At 54.9% G+C, this 16,717-nt stretch overlaps 6 protein-coding genes across 6 annotated transcripts; 4 read left to right on the plus strand and 2 right to left on the minus strand.

Annotated features, from left to right (window-relative positions):
* Positions 1–161: 161 nt before the first annotated feature.
* On the plus strand, positions 162–2,160 carry J4E90_009863 (uncharacterized protein; the record flags this gene model as incomplete). Its single annotated transcript, XM_051439381.1, has 6 exons — positions 162–202; positions 351–792; positions 895–1,292; positions 1,461–1,761; positions 1,904–1,966; positions 2,020–2,160. The coding sequence occupies 6 exons, from the start codon at positions 162–164 to the stop codon at positions 2,158–2,160; spliced, it is 1,386 nt and encodes a 461-aa protein (XP_051286598.1).
* A 1,073-nt stretch (positions 2,161–3,233) lies between these two features.
* J4E90_009864 (uncharacterized protein) lies at positions 3,234–6,257 on the plus strand (the record flags this gene model as incomplete). Its single annotated transcript, XM_051439382.1, has 2 exons — positions 3,234–3,479; positions 3,783–6,257. The coding sequence occupies 2 exons, from the start codon at positions 3,234–3,236 to the stop codon at positions 6,255–6,257; spliced, it is 2,721 nt and encodes a 906-aa protein (XP_051286599.1).
* A 547-nt stretch (positions 6,258–6,804) lies between these two features.
* Positions 6,805–9,291, plus strand: J4E90_009865 (uncharacterized protein; the record flags this gene model as incomplete). The annotated part of the gene is made up of 2 exons (XM_051439383.1): positions 6,805–7,347; positions 7,396–9,291. The coding sequence occupies 2 exons, from the start codon at positions 6,805–6,807 to the stop codon at positions 9,289–9,291; spliced, it is 2,439 nt and encodes an 812-aa protein (XP_051286600.1).
* Positions 9,292–10,068: 777 nt separating this feature from the next.
* J4E90_009866 (uncharacterized protein) lies at positions 10,069–11,590 on the minus strand (the record flags this gene model as incomplete). Its single annotated transcript, XM_051439384.1, has 5 exons — positions 10,069–10,744; positions 10,795–10,915; positions 10,968–11,232; positions 11,279–11,377; positions 11,426–11,590. The coding sequence occupies 5 exons, from the start codon at positions 11,588–11,590 to the stop codon at positions 10,069–10,071; spliced, it is 1,326 nt and encodes a 441-aa protein (XP_051286601.1).
* Positions 11,591–12,801: 1,211 nt separating this feature from the next.
* On the plus strand, positions 12,802–14,184 carry J4E90_009867 (uncharacterized protein; the record flags this gene model as incomplete). The annotated part of the gene is made up of 1 exon (XM_051439385.1): positions 12,802–14,184. The coding sequence occupies one exon, from the start codon at positions 12,802–12,804 to the stop codon at positions 14,182–14,184; it is 1,383 nt and encodes a 460-aa protein (XP_051286602.1).
* Positions 14,185–14,696: 512 nt separating this feature from the next.
* Positions 14,697–16,699, minus strand: J4E90_009868 (uncharacterized protein; the record flags this gene model as incomplete). Its single annotated transcript, XM_051439386.1, has 2 exons — positions 14,697–15,875; positions 15,926–16,699. 2 exons carry the CDS (start codon positions 16,697–16,699, stop codon positions 14,697–14,699), a joined length of 1,953 nt encoding a protein of 650 aa, XP_051286603.1.
* Positions 16,700–16,717: the final 18 nt, after the last annotated feature.

Below are 16,717 nucleotides of genomic sequence, written 5' to 3' on the forward strand. Positions count from 1 at the left end.
GACCCATTTCCGAACTTCGCATCTGATATAATCGCGGCACGCTCACGTTATTACTGCTGGCCTGAGTCCACTTCGCCCCATAACTGCGCACCAGCCACTTCGGTACGCAGCCGTGTTCCGACGCCGCCACGGCTTCATCAGCATCCAATACAGAATCCAATATGGGCGGCGGCCAAACTATCGCGGACCAGATACTCAAGACGTTCGCCCTACCGGACGTCGTCGGCTCCAAGACTAGCTCCAAGAAGCTGATCAATTTGCTGAGAGGGCACGTGCCCCTGCCTTTCATGCAAACCCGCTACCCTTTTGGGACATGACGCGGCCAATAGAGTAATCGCTAACAGCACCAGATGGCCAAACGTGTCTTTACTTCCAACGCAACTGCTCGACAAAGCAGCCCACAATGTCCTCCAGAAGAAGCCCATTGCGTACCCGGCCATGTGCTATGGACCCGATTCGGGTGACCCGCGGCTGAAGAACAACATCGCGCAATGGCTCACGACGTTCTATAAGCCCGCGGACCCGGTATCCGAAGACCGCATATGCATCTCTGGTGGGGCATCCCAGAATCTAGCTTGCCTGCTTCAGGACTTTACAGATCCGGTGTATACGCGGAATGTGTGGATCGTTGCTCCGGCGTATATGCTTGCTTTCCGTATATTCGAGGATGCTGGGTTCCACAAAAAGCTGAGGGCCGTGCCTGAGGACGAGGAGGGGATTGATATCGCGTATCTGAGGAGTCAGATTAAGTTGAGTGAAGAGAAGGGGAGATCTGAGAGTAATAATGAGCCGGTGAGTCGCTGTCAATACTTGGACGGTCTGAGACCTTCTTGAGTCTACCGTGATCTTGTTTCCTGGTATATACCGCCGTATGGCTACTAATAACATGGCCAGCAATTCAAACCTCCACGACCTTCGAACAAGATCTACAAACATGTCATCTATGCAGTTCCAGGATTCTCTAACCCTAGCTCAAAGACCATGAGTCTAAAGCGTAGAGAAGAGCTGGTACGTCTGGCGCGAGAGTACGATGCTCTTATCATCACAGACGACGTATACGACTTCCTGCAATGGCCATCAAGTCTCAGTCCTAGTACGCTGTCCATCGAGAAAGCCGGTTTGCCCCGGATTGTCGACATCGACAGATACCTGGACGGCGGCGCCGAAAGACAAGGCGCAGATGGCTTCGGCAATGCAGTCTCGAATGGATCGTTTTCCAAGATCTTCGGCCCTGGCTTGCGGACGGGTTGGTGTGAAGGAACGCCCAAGATGGCGTATGGTGTTTCGCAAACGTAAGCATGTTTTCTGAAGATCTCGTCATCTGTCTCTGTCGCCATGCGCTATCACTCATGCCGCGTCTGAGATACCCGAGATCGAAACTATTACGCTCAGATCGATTTGGAAACCCGATACCACGGCCATGTCTCGCTCCATCCGGCATGACAGCTAACGTGTTCCAGAGGATCCAGCCGTTCGGGCGGAGCACCCAGCCAGCTGACAGCCTGCTTTGTGGCCGAGACACTGGAAACAGGAGAGCTCCAACGCTACGTGTACGACAGACTCCAGCCAACCTACGGTAACCGGTACCGCCGAATGGTGGAAGCCATCAACAAACACCTCATCCCACTGGGAGTCGGCATCCCCCAAACCGATCGCGAGGTCGTCGGCGGCTACTTCATCTGGCTGACGTTGCCATCGCCGCTAAAAGGCGCAGTGGTAGCACAGCGCGCAAAGGAAGAAGAGAACCTAGCCGTCGCACAGGTGAGTACAAGCCACGATTACGATCATGTCCACGTCCCGAGTCCACATCATGGGTAAAGCTAACCACAACGCTTGTGTAGGGCGAGATGTTCGAAGTGAGTATGCTGCTCCGCAGCCACGTACGCACAACTAACGAATGCAGGTACCCGGCGACACCGGCCATGAAGACACGTCATTCAGCAACGACATCAGGGTTTGTTTTGCGGTCAGTACATACGTCTCGATTGGGTCTCCGAACCGATACTAATCCATTGCTAGTGGGAAGAAGAAGACATGCTTGCCGAGGGCATTGAAAGACTCGCCACGGTCATTAACCGCATGTTAAAGGAAGAGGCCAATGGAGAACAGGCAACTCAGCGGGCGGCTGCTCAAGAAGAAGACGCGAAGGGTCTGTGGTGATTGAGCGGAGGGAAGGAAAGGCGAATGAGATGGAGGATCGCTGCTTCAAGGTGAATCGCCATCCTATCAGCCACAATCTATATCACACAGAAATCACGCAGAAACTTCCACGACTGTATAGACTATGTCACATGATCATGGGCTTGCACAACGCTATTCGTCGAGATGCGGTAATAGAGGTTGCGTTAAGCATGAGGGATCTGCGAGTTCGGGATCGTGTCGGAACGTCCCCCGGCCCCACAAAAACATCCTGAAGGAAATGAAAAGCAGTATATCCGGTGGCGGCGCGAAACACAGTGACCGTTGGGTATTCAGTCTTAGGCGGCGATGGAGCACAGCATAGCGTGGATATGATGTCTTGCGTTGGTGCAAAAGAAACTTTCGGAACCCATCACGTCCAGGATAGCGATCGGGGTGGTGTTCGGTTCGAGCTTTTTTGTCCGCAAGGCTCGTGCTATGTTGCGCACAACGCTCATGAATGACACTATCTGACTATATGTCTGTGTGCTATCGGCATGTGGAGGCAACATGCCCATGATGCCCATGATGCCCAGGTGCGCGTGCCGAGGCGAACAGCAAAGTCGTGGTCGAGTACAATGCAGACCACTACACCTTGGCATGACTCTCAAGCGCCTCTTGGATGGAGCCCGGCGCATCGCAGTGTATCCACGATCTCCTGCCGGGCCGTCGCGTCGAATTGCAGAGAAAGTCGAGCGTGGCGTTGACGCGCTGGCAAATGCTTTATCTGCGCGGCGGCGAGCGAGGGCCTGTCGATGGCCTGGCGTTTCAGCGCCGTCTCACATCCGGGCATCGGTTGTGGCGCTACCAACCACATCCCTGATTTCCCTTCAGGAACAAACGCTCGCCTCGCCGCCTTCTAACCTCCCCATCCACTCACTGGCCATCGTCTCCCGCTTGTTTCACGCGGAGAAAGGGATACAACGGGTACAGTCTTGTGGGCCTGGCTAGTGGAGACCCTAGGTAATTTTGGACGCACGCGACGGGCGGCAGAGTCACAGGCACGCAACCACGAGCCGGCACTTGTCTGCGGGCGTGGAATGCGGCTTCAAAACATGGCCGCAAGCGGTCGTCAGGAGGCAAGGGGGGAAGAGGGACTGCTTTGTGAATCGGGGAGGATGAACGCCCACGATGAAGAGATGGCAAAAGAGCGTGGGTATCACAGCGACGACGAGGATATAAAATGCCTACTCAATGCCGGGGAACATGAATCGAGCACAGCACAGCGAACATCACACCCCGGCTACCCGAAACTTGAAACAAGGCGTTTCGACAACGTTGATTGGCGCCCCGATCCTATTGTAAGTCCCCTTCCTGAATGAACTGCTGTACATATACTATGCGGCGGCGCCCCCATTCACTTTTTCCCTTCACGCAGGCGATTGTCAGCTACCAGCACTCATTGTGTGCCTTCAGTTCTTATTGTTCTCTGTCATTCATTTCTATTGTGTAGAGTCATCTTCTCACAACAACATTACTACTTTCTTCTCCCTTCGTTGCTAGCCAACCTTACCACCACTTCTGCAAACTTGCAATCTTTCTACTCGACGATCCAACAACACTATCAACGTCCTTTGCCGGTCAACTGACAACGATCCTTCCAGTCTTTCAAGTCGAGACTTTTCCAACTAGCTACTCCGAACTTCAACAAACGCACTGCCATTATGGTTGCCTTTAGCGCTGGAGCGCTTCTTTTGACGCTGCGCGTCCTCCTTTCCGCCACTCCCTCTACTGCTGTGCCCGTTGCGCAAGCACCTGCTGCTTCATATGCACCGGTCCCAGCCCCATCGGCAGCACCAGCCCCATCGGCAGCACCAGCTCCCTCGGCAGCACCGGCACCGGCAGCACCAGGTGGCGCTTCCGGCTACTGGCTTGAGACCATCAAGCGCCAGGGCCAGGCTCCCTTCAACCCCAACCCAGAGTCCTACAAGGTCTTCCGCAATGTTAAGGAGCTTGGAGCCAAGGGTGACGGTTCCACCGACGATACCGAAATCATCAACAAGATCATCGCTGACGGCGAGCGATGCGGCGAGGGCTGCGACTCTACCACCACCACACCAGCACTCATCTACTTCCCCGCCGGTACCTACATGATCAGCAAGCCCATCATTCAGTACTACTACACCCAGTTCGTTGGCGACCCATTGAACATGCCCATCCTCAAGGCCACCGCAGACTTCGAGGGCATGGGTTTAATCGATGCCGATCCCTACATCCCAGGCGGCGACGGTGCCAACTGGTACACCAACCAGAACAACTTCTACCGCCAGGTCCGCAACTTCGTCATCGACATCTCCGCTACCAAGGCCGCCGCTGGTATCCACTGGCAGGTCTCCCAAGCCACCAGTCTCCAGAACATCGTTTTCGAGATGGCCAAGGGTGACGCCGGCAAGGACCAGAAGGGTATCTTCCAGGACAACGGCTCCGGTGGTTTCATGACCGACCTGACCTTCAACGGAGGTGCCATTGGTGCCTTCATGGGTTCCCAGCAATTCACCATCCGCAACATGACCTTCAATGACTGCGGTACCGCCATCTTTCAGAACTGGAACTGGCTCTTCACCTACAAGAGCATCTTCATCAACAACTGCCAGGTCGGTCTTGACATGGCCAACAGCCCCGCTAACCAGACTGTCGGCTCCGTCCTTCTGCTCGACAGCAAGTTCACCAACACTCCCATCGGTATCAACTCGTCTTTCACCGAGAACAGCATTCCCACCACTGGCGGCACTCTCATCCTTGACAACTGCGACTTCACCGGTTCCGAGAAGGCTGTCATTGGTGCTACGGGTAACACTATCCTTGCGGGTGGCAAGAAGGTCGAGACCTGGGCTCAGGGTAACGCTCTCGCTGCCGGCGCACAGCTCGGTCGTGTCCAGGGTGATGTCAACGGTGCACCCGCGAAGCCCCAGAGCCTCCAAGGCCTCAACGGCTGGTTCGAGCGCAGCAAGCCCCAGTACGAGAACGTCGACGTCTCCAAGTTCGTCAGCCTCAAGTCTAAGGGTGCCAAGGGTGACGGTGCTACCGATGACACTGCCGCTATCCAGGCTGCTATCGATGGTCTCCAGGAAGGCGAGGTTCTCCACGTCGACCACGGTGCCTACCTCATCACCAAGACTGTCGTCGTCCCCGCTGAGAAGAACGTCAAGATGGTTGGCGAAGTGTACAGCACTTTCTTCATCACCGGCGAGTTCTTCTCCAACATGGACGACCCCAAGCCTGGTTTCCAGATTGGTGCTAAGAGCGGCGACAAGGGTTCTTTCGAGGCCTCTGACCTCATCATCGGTACTCAAGGCCCTGCTCCCGGTGGTATCTTGATGGAGTGGAACATCAACGCCGAGAGCGGTGCCGCCGGTCTCTGGGACGTCCACTTCCGTGTCGGTGGCTACGCCGGCACCAAGCTCCAGTCGTCCAACTGCAAGAAGAACCCCGACGCGACCCACGAGCCCAACCCAGAGTGCATTGGCTCCTTCATGCAACTCCACATCACCAAGGACTCCAACGGCTACTTCGAGAACGTGTGGCTCTGGACCGCCGACCACGAGCTCGACCAAGATGACCACTCCCAGATCGACATCTACAACGGCCGCGGCATGCTCGTCGAATCCCAAGGCCCCGTCTGGATGTACGGCACCGCCTCCGAGCACTCTCAAATGTCACAATACCAGTTCTCCGGCGCCAAGGACATCTTCTACGGCGCCATCCAAACCGAAACGCCTTACTACCAGCCCAACCCCACCGCCGCCGTCCCCTTCACCAAGAACGACAAGTACTTCGACCCAGACATGAGCCAAGCCAAGGCCGCCTGGGCCGTCCGTGTCACCGACGGCAGCGACAGCATCTGGTCCTACGGCGCGGGTACCTACTCGTTCTTCCAGAACTACGACCAAGACTGCGTCGTCGGCCAGAACTGCCAGCAAGACATGAACGAGATCGCCAACTCGACAAACGTCAACTGGTTCGGTCTGAGCACCAAGGCGTCTGTCAACATGATCACCATGGGTGGTCAGGGTCTTGCCAAGGACGAGGATAACCGCTCCAACTTCTGCGCTACCCTTGCTATCTTCGCTCAGGCATAGATAACTCATCTTGCCTCTACGACAACACTACGTGGATATCCTTGATGGATGTTCATTGACATAGACACTTCTTCACTTCTTTTCCCTTTGGGGACCCGTTTTTTAACGAACATGTATATCCTTTTTTGGTTGTTCTGTCTTTGTCCCATGTAAGAGGCGGAATGTCACACTCGCTTGAAAGATACGCTGTATGAAGTCGAGAAGCATTATTTATACCCCTGGGCAGGATGGAGGAGTTTGGGCCGGAACCTTTTCTTTTGAGTCGAGTTGATAAGATGATGAATTCAATATCCTATGATATTATTAATGCTTGAATATTTTGTCTGTGATGTCTTTTTGGTAGTCTGAACCACCTCATTACAGGTTCTGGCAAGGTGAGATTATGTAGACAGTGTTCATGTAAACATGTGAGGCCCTCGCCAAAACTCACCTCCCCGCGCGCACGTCCTCGGGAAAAACTTCCCCTCTTAGAGTCTCGCAGCTCAACCTTGTACAAAACCTACCCTTCCCACACAATCACCTCACCACATCTCTCAAGTGCGCAAACATGTCTGACCCGTCAGACGAATCCATGCGACCGGCGAAACGCGCGCGACTCGACGATAATGCCGCTCCCTCGCTCTCCACCACATCCTCAGCAGCTCCGCAGACAGCTCCGATTCCCTCAGCACCAGCAACCATTGACACGGATCTGGAGCGCGAAGTACGCGCCGGTATAACCGAATATGTCTGCCCGGATAACCTGGGTTTTACGGGGGTGCTGAAGCAGAGGTATACGGACTTTTTGGTCAATGAGATTGGGTTGGATGGGCAGGTGTTGCATTTGAAGAGCACGGAGGTGGTGGATAAGAAGAAGGCTGGGAAAGAGAAGGCGGAGGCGACCAACGGTGTGGATGAAAGGAAGCCTGAGAGTACGGCAGCGACTGAGGAGAAGGTTGATGCTGTTATGCAGGATGCGGGCGTTGCTGGTGAGACTACGCTTGCGGTGCCCGAGACGGTAAAGGTGGAAGATGCGCCGAAGGAGTCTGAGAATGACGGAGAGCAAATCATTGGAAAACCACCGGCAGCCCAGGAAGAGCCTGAAGAACAGGTGGGTGGTCTATACGCATATATATTGCGCAAATGCTAACACGTACAGTTACCGGAAGAAGATCGCAATATTCTCCACTCGATATTCGGCGAACAGACTACCGACGAGATCGTAAAACTTGTCAGACAAGTACGGAGAAAGGAATCGCGAAAGGCAAAAGACTTCAAAGCCGTCATATCATCGCCCATAACCGACAAAGACAAGCGTACCCAAGCGCACCAGAGTCTACGTCGGATCTTTCCCAACCTCCTCGAGAGCGCGATGGAGGAGAACCAGACTATACGCATCAAGGCGACTCCACCAGCAGAGCGCAAAAAGAAGAAGGGCAAGGGCGGCGCAAAGGATCGCGAGAACCAGGGAGGCCGACGCGGAGGTCAAGATTGGGAGGAGCTTGGTGGTGAATACTTGCACTTCAACCTGTACAAGGAGAACAAGGATACAATGGAAGTTGTAGGGTTCCTAGGGAGCAAGCTCAACTGCGGCGCCAAGGGCTTCGGCTTCGCAGGCACAAAAGATAGACGAGCATGCACCGTCCAAAGAGTCTGCGTCAAGCGCCAATTAGCCCAGCGCATCCAGAACTTCAACAAAATCCTGTTCAATGCCGCCGTAGGAGACTTTGAGTACCGCCATAACGACCTAAAGCTAGGAGACCTGATGGGCAACGAGTTCACCATCACCCTCCGAGACTGCCATTTCCAAAGCGAGGAAGGACTAGACTTTGCTCAGCGAAGTAAATTGGCCCACGATGTAGTCAGCAAAGCCATCACCGACTTCTCCCAAAAAGGCTTCATCAACTACTACGGTCTCCAACGCTTCGGCTCCTTCGCCGCCAGCACCGACGCCATCGGCCGCAAGATGCTACAAGACGACCTCAAAGGCGCCGTTGAGGACCTCCTCGCATACAGCGACACCGCCCTCGCCTCTGCCCTAAACCCTTCAGAGTCCACAACCCTAGTCTCGCAAGACGACCGCAACCGCGCGCACGCCCTGCACATCTGGAAAACCAAGGGCTCCGGCACCGAAGCCCTCGACTTCCTCCCTCGGAAATTCACAGCCGAACGAAACATAATCCAGCATCTAAGTTCGCGCAACAGTAAATCAGGCCGCTACGACCGCAAAACAGACTGGCAAGGCGCACTCATGACAATCCCGCGTACACTGCGTTTAATGTACGTCCACGCCTACCAATCCCTCGTCTGGAACAGCGTAGCCGGCAAACGCTGGGCCACCCACGGCGACAAAGTCGTTCCCGGCGACCTCGTCCTCGTAAACGAACACCGCGATAAAGAAACGGGTAGTACGGAGAAAATGCCAAAAGCAACACACGACCAAGACGGCGAACCCATCATCGATCCCTCCGGCGCCGACTCGTCCCTTGCTCCCGACGCGGATTTCGAACGCGCGCGTCCGCTTACTGCGCATGAAGCGGCTAGTGGCGAGTATAGTATCTGGGACGTTGTCTTACCGCAACCGGGCTTCGATGTCGAGTACCCTAGAAATGAGATTGGGGAGTACTACAAGACTTTTATGGGGAGTGAGAAGGGTGGGGGGTTGGATCCGTATAATATGCGGAGGAGTTGGAGGGAGGTTAGTTTGAGTGGGGGGTATAGGAAGTTCCTAGCCCGGCCACTTCAACCGCTTGAGTTCAATGTTCATAGTTATAGGAAGGTGGATGAGCAGTTTGTTCAAACAGACTTGCAAAGACTGGGCCGCGAGAGAGATGTTGGAAAGAAAGATGGGGGTAAAGAGGATGGGAAGGAGGGAGAGATTGCAGACGCGCAGATGGAGGACGGAGAGGAGAAGGAAGAGGCGGGAGAGGAAAAGATTGCTGTGGTGATCAAGTTACAGTTGGCGAGTAGCCAGTATGCTACTATGGCGTTGAGGGAGCTGATGAAGGCGGGGGGTGTTAAGGCGTTTAAGCCTGAGTTTATGGGTGGGAGATAGGTGATGAGGATGCGGGATCATTGGTGATCATGGTGAAAAGCAACGAAAGTCATGGTCATATGTTTTGTACAAAAACGAGGTAAATTGTCTATCGGTGCTTGAAAGGGATATAGTCATCTACGTGTTTGGGTGGGGTGGTGGTGGTGGATTAGTGTTGTATGTCTCCTTTCTGATGTGCGTTCGGATTGGAACTGCCATAGAATGCGGAGCCTTCAGTTTGAGGCGGTAGGTAATGACCCCCCATTACCCCGTACTTCACGACGCCATCGTACCATGCTGCAAGGCATGCCATGCCATGTCAATAGTCTCATCCCCTTTTCCTTGTAACTGGTACTGGTACGACGGAAAACCTTCTTCCGCCGTGTTTACCCGTAGTACAGGATTCACTACTTCCAACCCACAGCGAGCGTTAGCGTTGACAACCCGGGTGGCGGGCCGCCCATGGTACAATCCATTACATAGTTTGCAGTCTAGGGACATTGAGGATACTTTCTTGACGGAAAAATGCATCACAGCCAAGTCACGACAAAGGTCAGCGTTGACAAAACTAGTGGCATTGCCGGACATGGCTGAGAATACTGTCTTGACAGTCGTAGTTATTAGATCCGACGTCTTCTGGGTTGGCTAAAAATACATTGGGGTATAAAACTGATTTTCTTTGTCGTCCATCTAACGACTGGTTTTGATCTCCACGAATGAAAAAGGAAAGGCGTAGCGTCGTTACGGTCGTGTCTGTGTATATGTACAATGTTCAGCTCGCGTTCGGTTTCGAGATGCTCAAACCGCATCCCCTGCGTCCATATATCTCGGCGGCGGCGAAATGGGATCGGACAAGGGTCCAGCATAGTTCACATCTTCGCTCGTGGGCCGGCTGCGATGTAGTAATGCGCGGCTGAGGCTGAGACGCGACGGTTGGCGTGGTTTCTTCTCCTCCGGCGCCTTCCATAAAGGGAGGTCTGTTGCGTCGGACGAGGTGCGAGCGAGGATAGGGTCAGCGCTGCTGCGTTTCGTGTAGCCCATGTCTGACGGGAGGGGTGTTGCCGCGGTGTTTGGGCGCGTTATAGTCTTTGCTTCGTACATCGATTCCAGTTTTGGTGATGAAGAAGCCTTCTTTTCGATGCCGGTGTATTGTATGCCCAGCTCCGCGAGTAGGAGGTTGTTCTGCGGCGTTGCATGCAAGTTGAGTTGGGACAGGGAGTGGTTCGTTGTTCGTGGAGATGCTCGCGTGCTCTTCATTGTGCCGCTCCTGCTTCCGTCCCTGGTGGTCATGTCGCGTGCTCTTGAGATTCCCATTTTCATGAGTGGGCGGAGGGTTGCCATGCAGCCGACGATGATGCATGTGCCGCATTCGACGGTACTCCATATGGACACGTTGGTCACGTCCCAGAAGAAGTCTTCGAGTTCTGTTAGACCGGTTATGTAAGGGAAGCGGATTCCGGAGCAGATGCAGCCACTGTGATATGTTAGTAGAGCGGTTTGAGAGTGGCTTTAGTCGAGACGTACAGAGCTGCGAGGGATAGGATAAAGCCGACGGAGAATTTGTGCCGCAGATCCATGTTGGCGTACCATAGAATGGGGATGGGTAATAAGAAGAAGACGACGTCTGTCAATGTACTAAAGGTCGCTGTGGAGTACTTCGTAAGCTTGTGTGTAAATAATTCATTCGCGCCACATACCTTGTTGATAGGCAAAGAAATAGTCGACCTGCCGCGATTGGCAGCGACCGATGATCTCGTTGACTGCGTACTTCTCCAAGTTGGGTCCGCATCGGAAGATGACGTAGAAGAATGCAGACATCGATGACACAATGTTGGCAGCGACGGTCACGTAGATGATGATGAAGTGACTGCGCCTGACGACGATGCGGGAGAAGAAGATAGCCAGAGAAATCTTGACCAGCATGATGGCCATGAGATATCCGGTTTCTCTCACAATAACCCACTGTAATGGTTAGTATGATTCGCGACGACAAAGTCAGAATACGCACCTTTGTCACCTTCTGCAACTCATCTGCACTGGTAATCTCGCTGGTTCCGCCAGATGCTTCAACCAACCAAACTGATCCGCAGAACAAAGTGAAAGTCAACTGTTAATATTAGTCATTGACCACTCGGCAGGGGTGACAAGAACCTACACCGGCAAGCAGCATGACGGCATCGTCCCAGCCAAAGCTGCGGATGATACATGTGCGAGTCCATATCCTGAGCAGAATGAATATCCAGGATACAACCAGGAAGGCAATGGTAATCCGTTGTTGCTGTTCGGCGGCCATCGCCAGGTCGGCTGAGCTGTGCACCATGGTGTCGAGAGCTGGACCGAATGTCAAGCTGACGCAAAGCAACGTTGCGCAGTGGTATCAAACGAGAGTAGCGTGTTGCTCGAAGAGAGCAACGTATGGTCGTTCATGAGAAATATACAACAAGAAACGGCGGGACCTGCATCTAAGGGAAGAACCGGTTTAGTATCCCGCATCATTATGTTGAGTCGAGTTTGGTTGACTATGGCTTGTAGTAGCATGCACAGCGGCCCAGCCAGTCTATCAAGTTCCCAGTAGACTATTGCCCACCAGCGGCCTTCTCCATCCTGTGAGGAGCTCTGGAGCTGTATCCAAAACTCTAATCTGACGGCTGAGGCGAATCCGAACCTTGAGCTATCGTTACTCGTAGTGTAGACGGCGGCGCTGCGGGGACGCTGCCTAGCGTTGCCGCCCCATGTTGGGCTCTACGGGGTCTTCTCCGACACTGGTACAGGAGTATATGCATGGCAAGTATGCAGGCAGACGATTATAAGCGGACGCGAAACATACAGTATGCGTGCGGGGGAGTCGGTGGGGGGGCGTTGAGGGTAGTGTCAGGCACAGGGTGGGTCTGAAAGGGAGAGGGACCTCGGGATTGGTGATCTCCCTGGCGCTTGGACCTTCAGATTTCCAGTTCCAGTCCTGCTTCCATCGCAAACAAGCAAACATGACCCTGGCGGAGAAAGCAGCACGAGGCGAACCGCAGAAAAAGAAACCGCATCGGCCACCAAAAACAGGCCTAGATACCGGAGAGTATCGCCCCTACATCAATATATCGACACTGAAGTTGGGTTCGCACTGTTCGCGTCCGGTCGGGTACCTGGCTTGCATGCACGTGAGTGATCAACACTTTTCCGCACGGTCGACCACATTCGCCTTAGCCAGGGACGCCACGATCCCAAATACCAGATACCCGTGGACCGAGGCGAGCCTAGACAGACGATAGGTGCGGGAGTAGTCGCGACTTGCGAACGAAGGTTTGCACGGAAGCTGCCTGAGGTGTCCGGTCAAGGCAGCCATACAGCACACTCCAGACCCTTTCAGACGCGCTTCACCCCTGCTTGCTGTCGCCACGGGCCCTAGCTACCATCCCCGGAGCTTGCATGCTGTACCTCGTGAGGTCAATCTAGCGTCCCTTTACAGCACTTGAGGAAGCGAAGATCAGCATGCCGCCTTCACTTCGCCGACGAGGAGGCCAAGCACACCAACATCGCATGCCCCCGCCCTCACCACCAGAAGCCCAAGACACGTCCAGCGACGCAGACCTAGACGGTCGCCAAGATGTCGAAGAAGAAGAAGAGCAGGATGCCTCCGCCGCCGACGACGACGAAACACTTGGCGACGACCTAATCGGCCTCGAAGGCGATGAAGAAGACCAAGAAGAAGACGACGAAGGCGACGAAGAACTCGGTTCAGAAGATGGTCTCGCATCCCCAAACCTCCCCTCAGATAGTCTACCCAACCTCGATCCCCCACCACCTTACCTCCGCGAAATCTCCACCCTGGCATCCTGGACCGTCTCTTCTTCTAAACCAGGCTGTTCAATTCCCCAACTGCGGCATCTGAATACGAACCTCTTCTGGCAATCCGATGGACCACAGCCTCATTATCTCAACATCCACTTCTTCAAACTCGTCCGTGTTGTGGGATTGAGACTGTATCTCGACTTTGAACAAGACGAGAGTTATACGCCTACGAAGATCATCTTCCTCGCTGGCAGCGGGCTGAACGACCTCCAGGAATGGGGCGAGATGCGATTGGAGAGTCCGCGGGGATGGATCTGGGCTGATTTCTCGGGGGTAGGAGATCCGGATAGTGATGATGAGGGTGGTGACGACGACGATGAAGAAGGTGATGGAGGGAACGCAGGCGAACGGCCACAACGTCTCCTCACAGACGCCTTGCACCTTAACGGCGGGAGGAGAGGCAACGACGCATCTTCTGATTCTGAAAACGCGGCGCCGGGCCAGGGAGCCGATCTGGATATGCAAACTCCAGGACAGCAAGACACGCCTATACCTCCCTATCCATCATACGACACCCCCCAACCCACCCAACAGTCACAACCCCCTCCACCAGGCACCCGCACCCGCACCCGCCGCGCAAACCTCCACCCAAACCCCACCGTCACACCAACCCAAAACCACCCCCCATCCACGCCCATCCCCCCTCAAACACAACCACAAACACTCCCTCGTCCCCACCCCCGCGCCCCTTTCGCATCCCTCTCACCCAACCCCGCTCCCCGCCCCGCTCCCTCCAATACTTTCTCAACGCCAAAGTTACCAGTGCTACGAGCGCATCTGGTTCAAATCAAGATATTGGAGAACCATCAGAATGGAAAGGATACGCATTTGCGCGGCTTGCAAATCTTCGCTCGCAACGACGAAGACGGGTTTAAGGGGAGTGGTGGTGGTGGGCAGGGACACAAGGGCGTGACGGCGAGGATAGAAGGAAGTGGGGCGGGAGGGATGAGGGAGGTGGTGAGGAGGGAGAAGAAGGAGAGGAGGAGGAGGGAGGAGGTTTTGGAGTTGGGTGGGGGGGTTATGGGGATGGGGATGAGTATGGGTGGAGGAGGGATAGGGGGTATTAGATGATATTCGTGGATCGTGGAAGGAGTGGACAAGAGACTGGAGACGTTCTAGTCGCTCAGCAATTTGTCTCAGACCACAAGCTTGAAAGCTGGAATGAGCGGCAACAAGGCAATGCGCATTGATAAGCCTTACTTGGGCATGAGCACCATCAGAGCATGAGGTTGTGAAGAAATAAATGAAATTTAGATTCCATAGCCTACGCCATCCATTCCATTCCTATCCTATCCTTTCCCTTCCAGTTCCATCATCTCTCGTACATTTGGATATACCTTCCCTCCCAGCTTTTAGTTGTGTATAAATGTCCGGTATGACATCGATTCCCTCAAAAAGCAAGATACAGATACATATGTGACCGGATATCTCGCGATCTATAACAGGGCGCCTAGGAAAATTTGCTTTCCAGCCCTAGAGGCAGGAGAGACAGCGTGAAGCCGAAGTCGGCATGCTGCTTACACAGGACTGAGCCTGTTGTGGTTTGTGGCTCACTGGCGACCTAGATGAACAGTTCTGCTCATCTAGAAAAGACCCTTACCGTCCTTCTCCCCAAGTGTATTCTTCAAATCCTTAGGCTCAGCCTCCTTCTCCGGCTTAGCGACCTGCTCGTCACTCGGGCCATTCTTCTTGTTTTGCTGCTTACGCGGCAACTTGCTCGGACTGCGGTTCCGGTCCATCTTCTCCTTGTTACCATTCGCATTCTCCTTCTCCTTCTCCTTGACATCCTCCTCGTTATCCTCGTACGCCTGCTCGACCTTCTCGCCAGCAGCCTCAGCCTTGCCAACAAGCTCCTTGGCAATCTGCCTGGCCTTCTTGCTGGTCGCATCGGCGCCCTCATCAAGCTCTTGCAGTTTCTGGCTAACGCGGCGGTTTACGTTTTCGAGGAACTTTTGGTTGGCGGGGGACATGCTGCCCTTGCGCTCGTCTTTGATGTGGCCGTTTGCGGGCTTCCTTCCGCGGACGGCGTCTCTAGCGCGGTTCACGCCTGAGGAGATGGCGTCTTCGGCGGATTTGTCGAGGGAGTCGAGTTCGCGCTCAACGTTGCGGCTGGCGTCGCCGGCGGCGTCGGAGATGGTGCGGTGCTTGAAGTTCTGCTTGGAGTTGGGGGTGGAGCGGCGGAGGTACGACTTGAAGAAGAAGCGCATGAAGAGGATGGTCAGCGGGGCGAGGTAGATCAGGTTGACGTAGATGGCAAAGGCTTGGCCGGAGGTGTCGACGCAGGGAACGGTCTGGTACTCGGTGCGGTAGAAGGTCCTCTCGACTGTCTCGTGGGGGTGGAAGAAGTCGTGGACTGCGTTGTGGGTGGGGGCAGGCTCTCCGGCAATGACTTGCTGGGGCTGACGGACGGGGATGGGCTGGCCAGGGACGGGGATGTTCTCTGCGAGACCCTCATCGCCAGCTGCGCGGTAGATGAGCTTTCTGAGGAAGGCTACAGCAACACCAGTCACGGTGGGGAGAGCTTCGGCAACCGACTCTGTAGCGGATGCAACTGCGGATGAGACGCTCGACGAGACCACCTTGGGCGCGACCTTCTCAGCAACCTTGTATGCGACCGAAACGGGGACAGTGTAGGAGATGAAGAGGTGGATAGCGGCGAAGGCGGATCCGACGAGGAACTGGGTGATTTGGAGGGTGGTGAGAGTTCGCTTGACGATGTTGGGGACGCGGTAGCCGAGCGCAGAGACGGTGTAGTAAGTGTACTAAACGATGTTAGTGAGGGTTTTCTGTGTGTTTTAAAAAAGCTGCTTACCATCATGGCGTGGATTCCAGAGTTGACCGTGGCAAACATCCAGATAGGAGGCGACATGAAGCGCATACCAGCCCACATGGACAACATAGCGCCGGCATGGTGGTACTTCTGGAGGGTAGTACTGCGCTTGCCCTTTGCGAGAATAATGGCCGTGTCAAGGACCTCGTAGAACTTGGAGAGGTAGAACCACCAGCCCCAGAAAGCGAGACCCTCGTTCCAGATCCTGCCAACGTCGGTGGTGTCGGGCAGGCCGTTGGGGCCAATCTGAACCTTGGAATTGAGGCTGCTCCAGCTGTCGTTGACGTTGCTGTAGGTGACGGCGTCGCCCAGGCCGCGGGGGCCGTGGATCTTGCAGAGGGCGTCGATGGTGCCGACAACGGCGTTGGGCTCGCTGTAGTGGGGAAACGAGTGCTTGAGGCAGCGGATCATGGCCACGCACGTCACGGCCGAGTAGACGGCCAGGAAGACATTGTGGAAGATGACAAAGGCGTGGAAGGGGCGGGTTTTGGCGATCCTCCACGGCTTGTTGCCGTGCTGGCGGTTGTACCAGTTGACGTACGTCACGGCCACGAAGTAGACGGAGGCAATGGTCAGCGGGACCTTGTACGACAGTGCGCCCTGGTAAATGTCTTCGGGGATGGGGAAGGGGTTCTGGAAGGTCGACTCGCCCGACCATGGCGGCGGAATGGGCGAGGGCGCGGCATCGGGAGGGAACTGGAGGACAGCCCTCGACGGCCAGTCGCCGGGGTGTAGGGAAGGGCCTGCGCCGGACATGGTGGGCGTGGCGGCGGG

The sequence above is a fragment of the Alternaria incomplexa genome (genome assembly GCF_024043165.1).
Source record: "Alternaria incomplexa strain BMP 0042 chromosome Unknown scaffold_18, whole genome shotgun sequence".
Lineage (NCBI taxonomy): Eukaryota > Fungi > Ascomycota > Dothideomycetes > Pleosporales > Pleosporaceae > Alternaria > Alternaria incomplexa.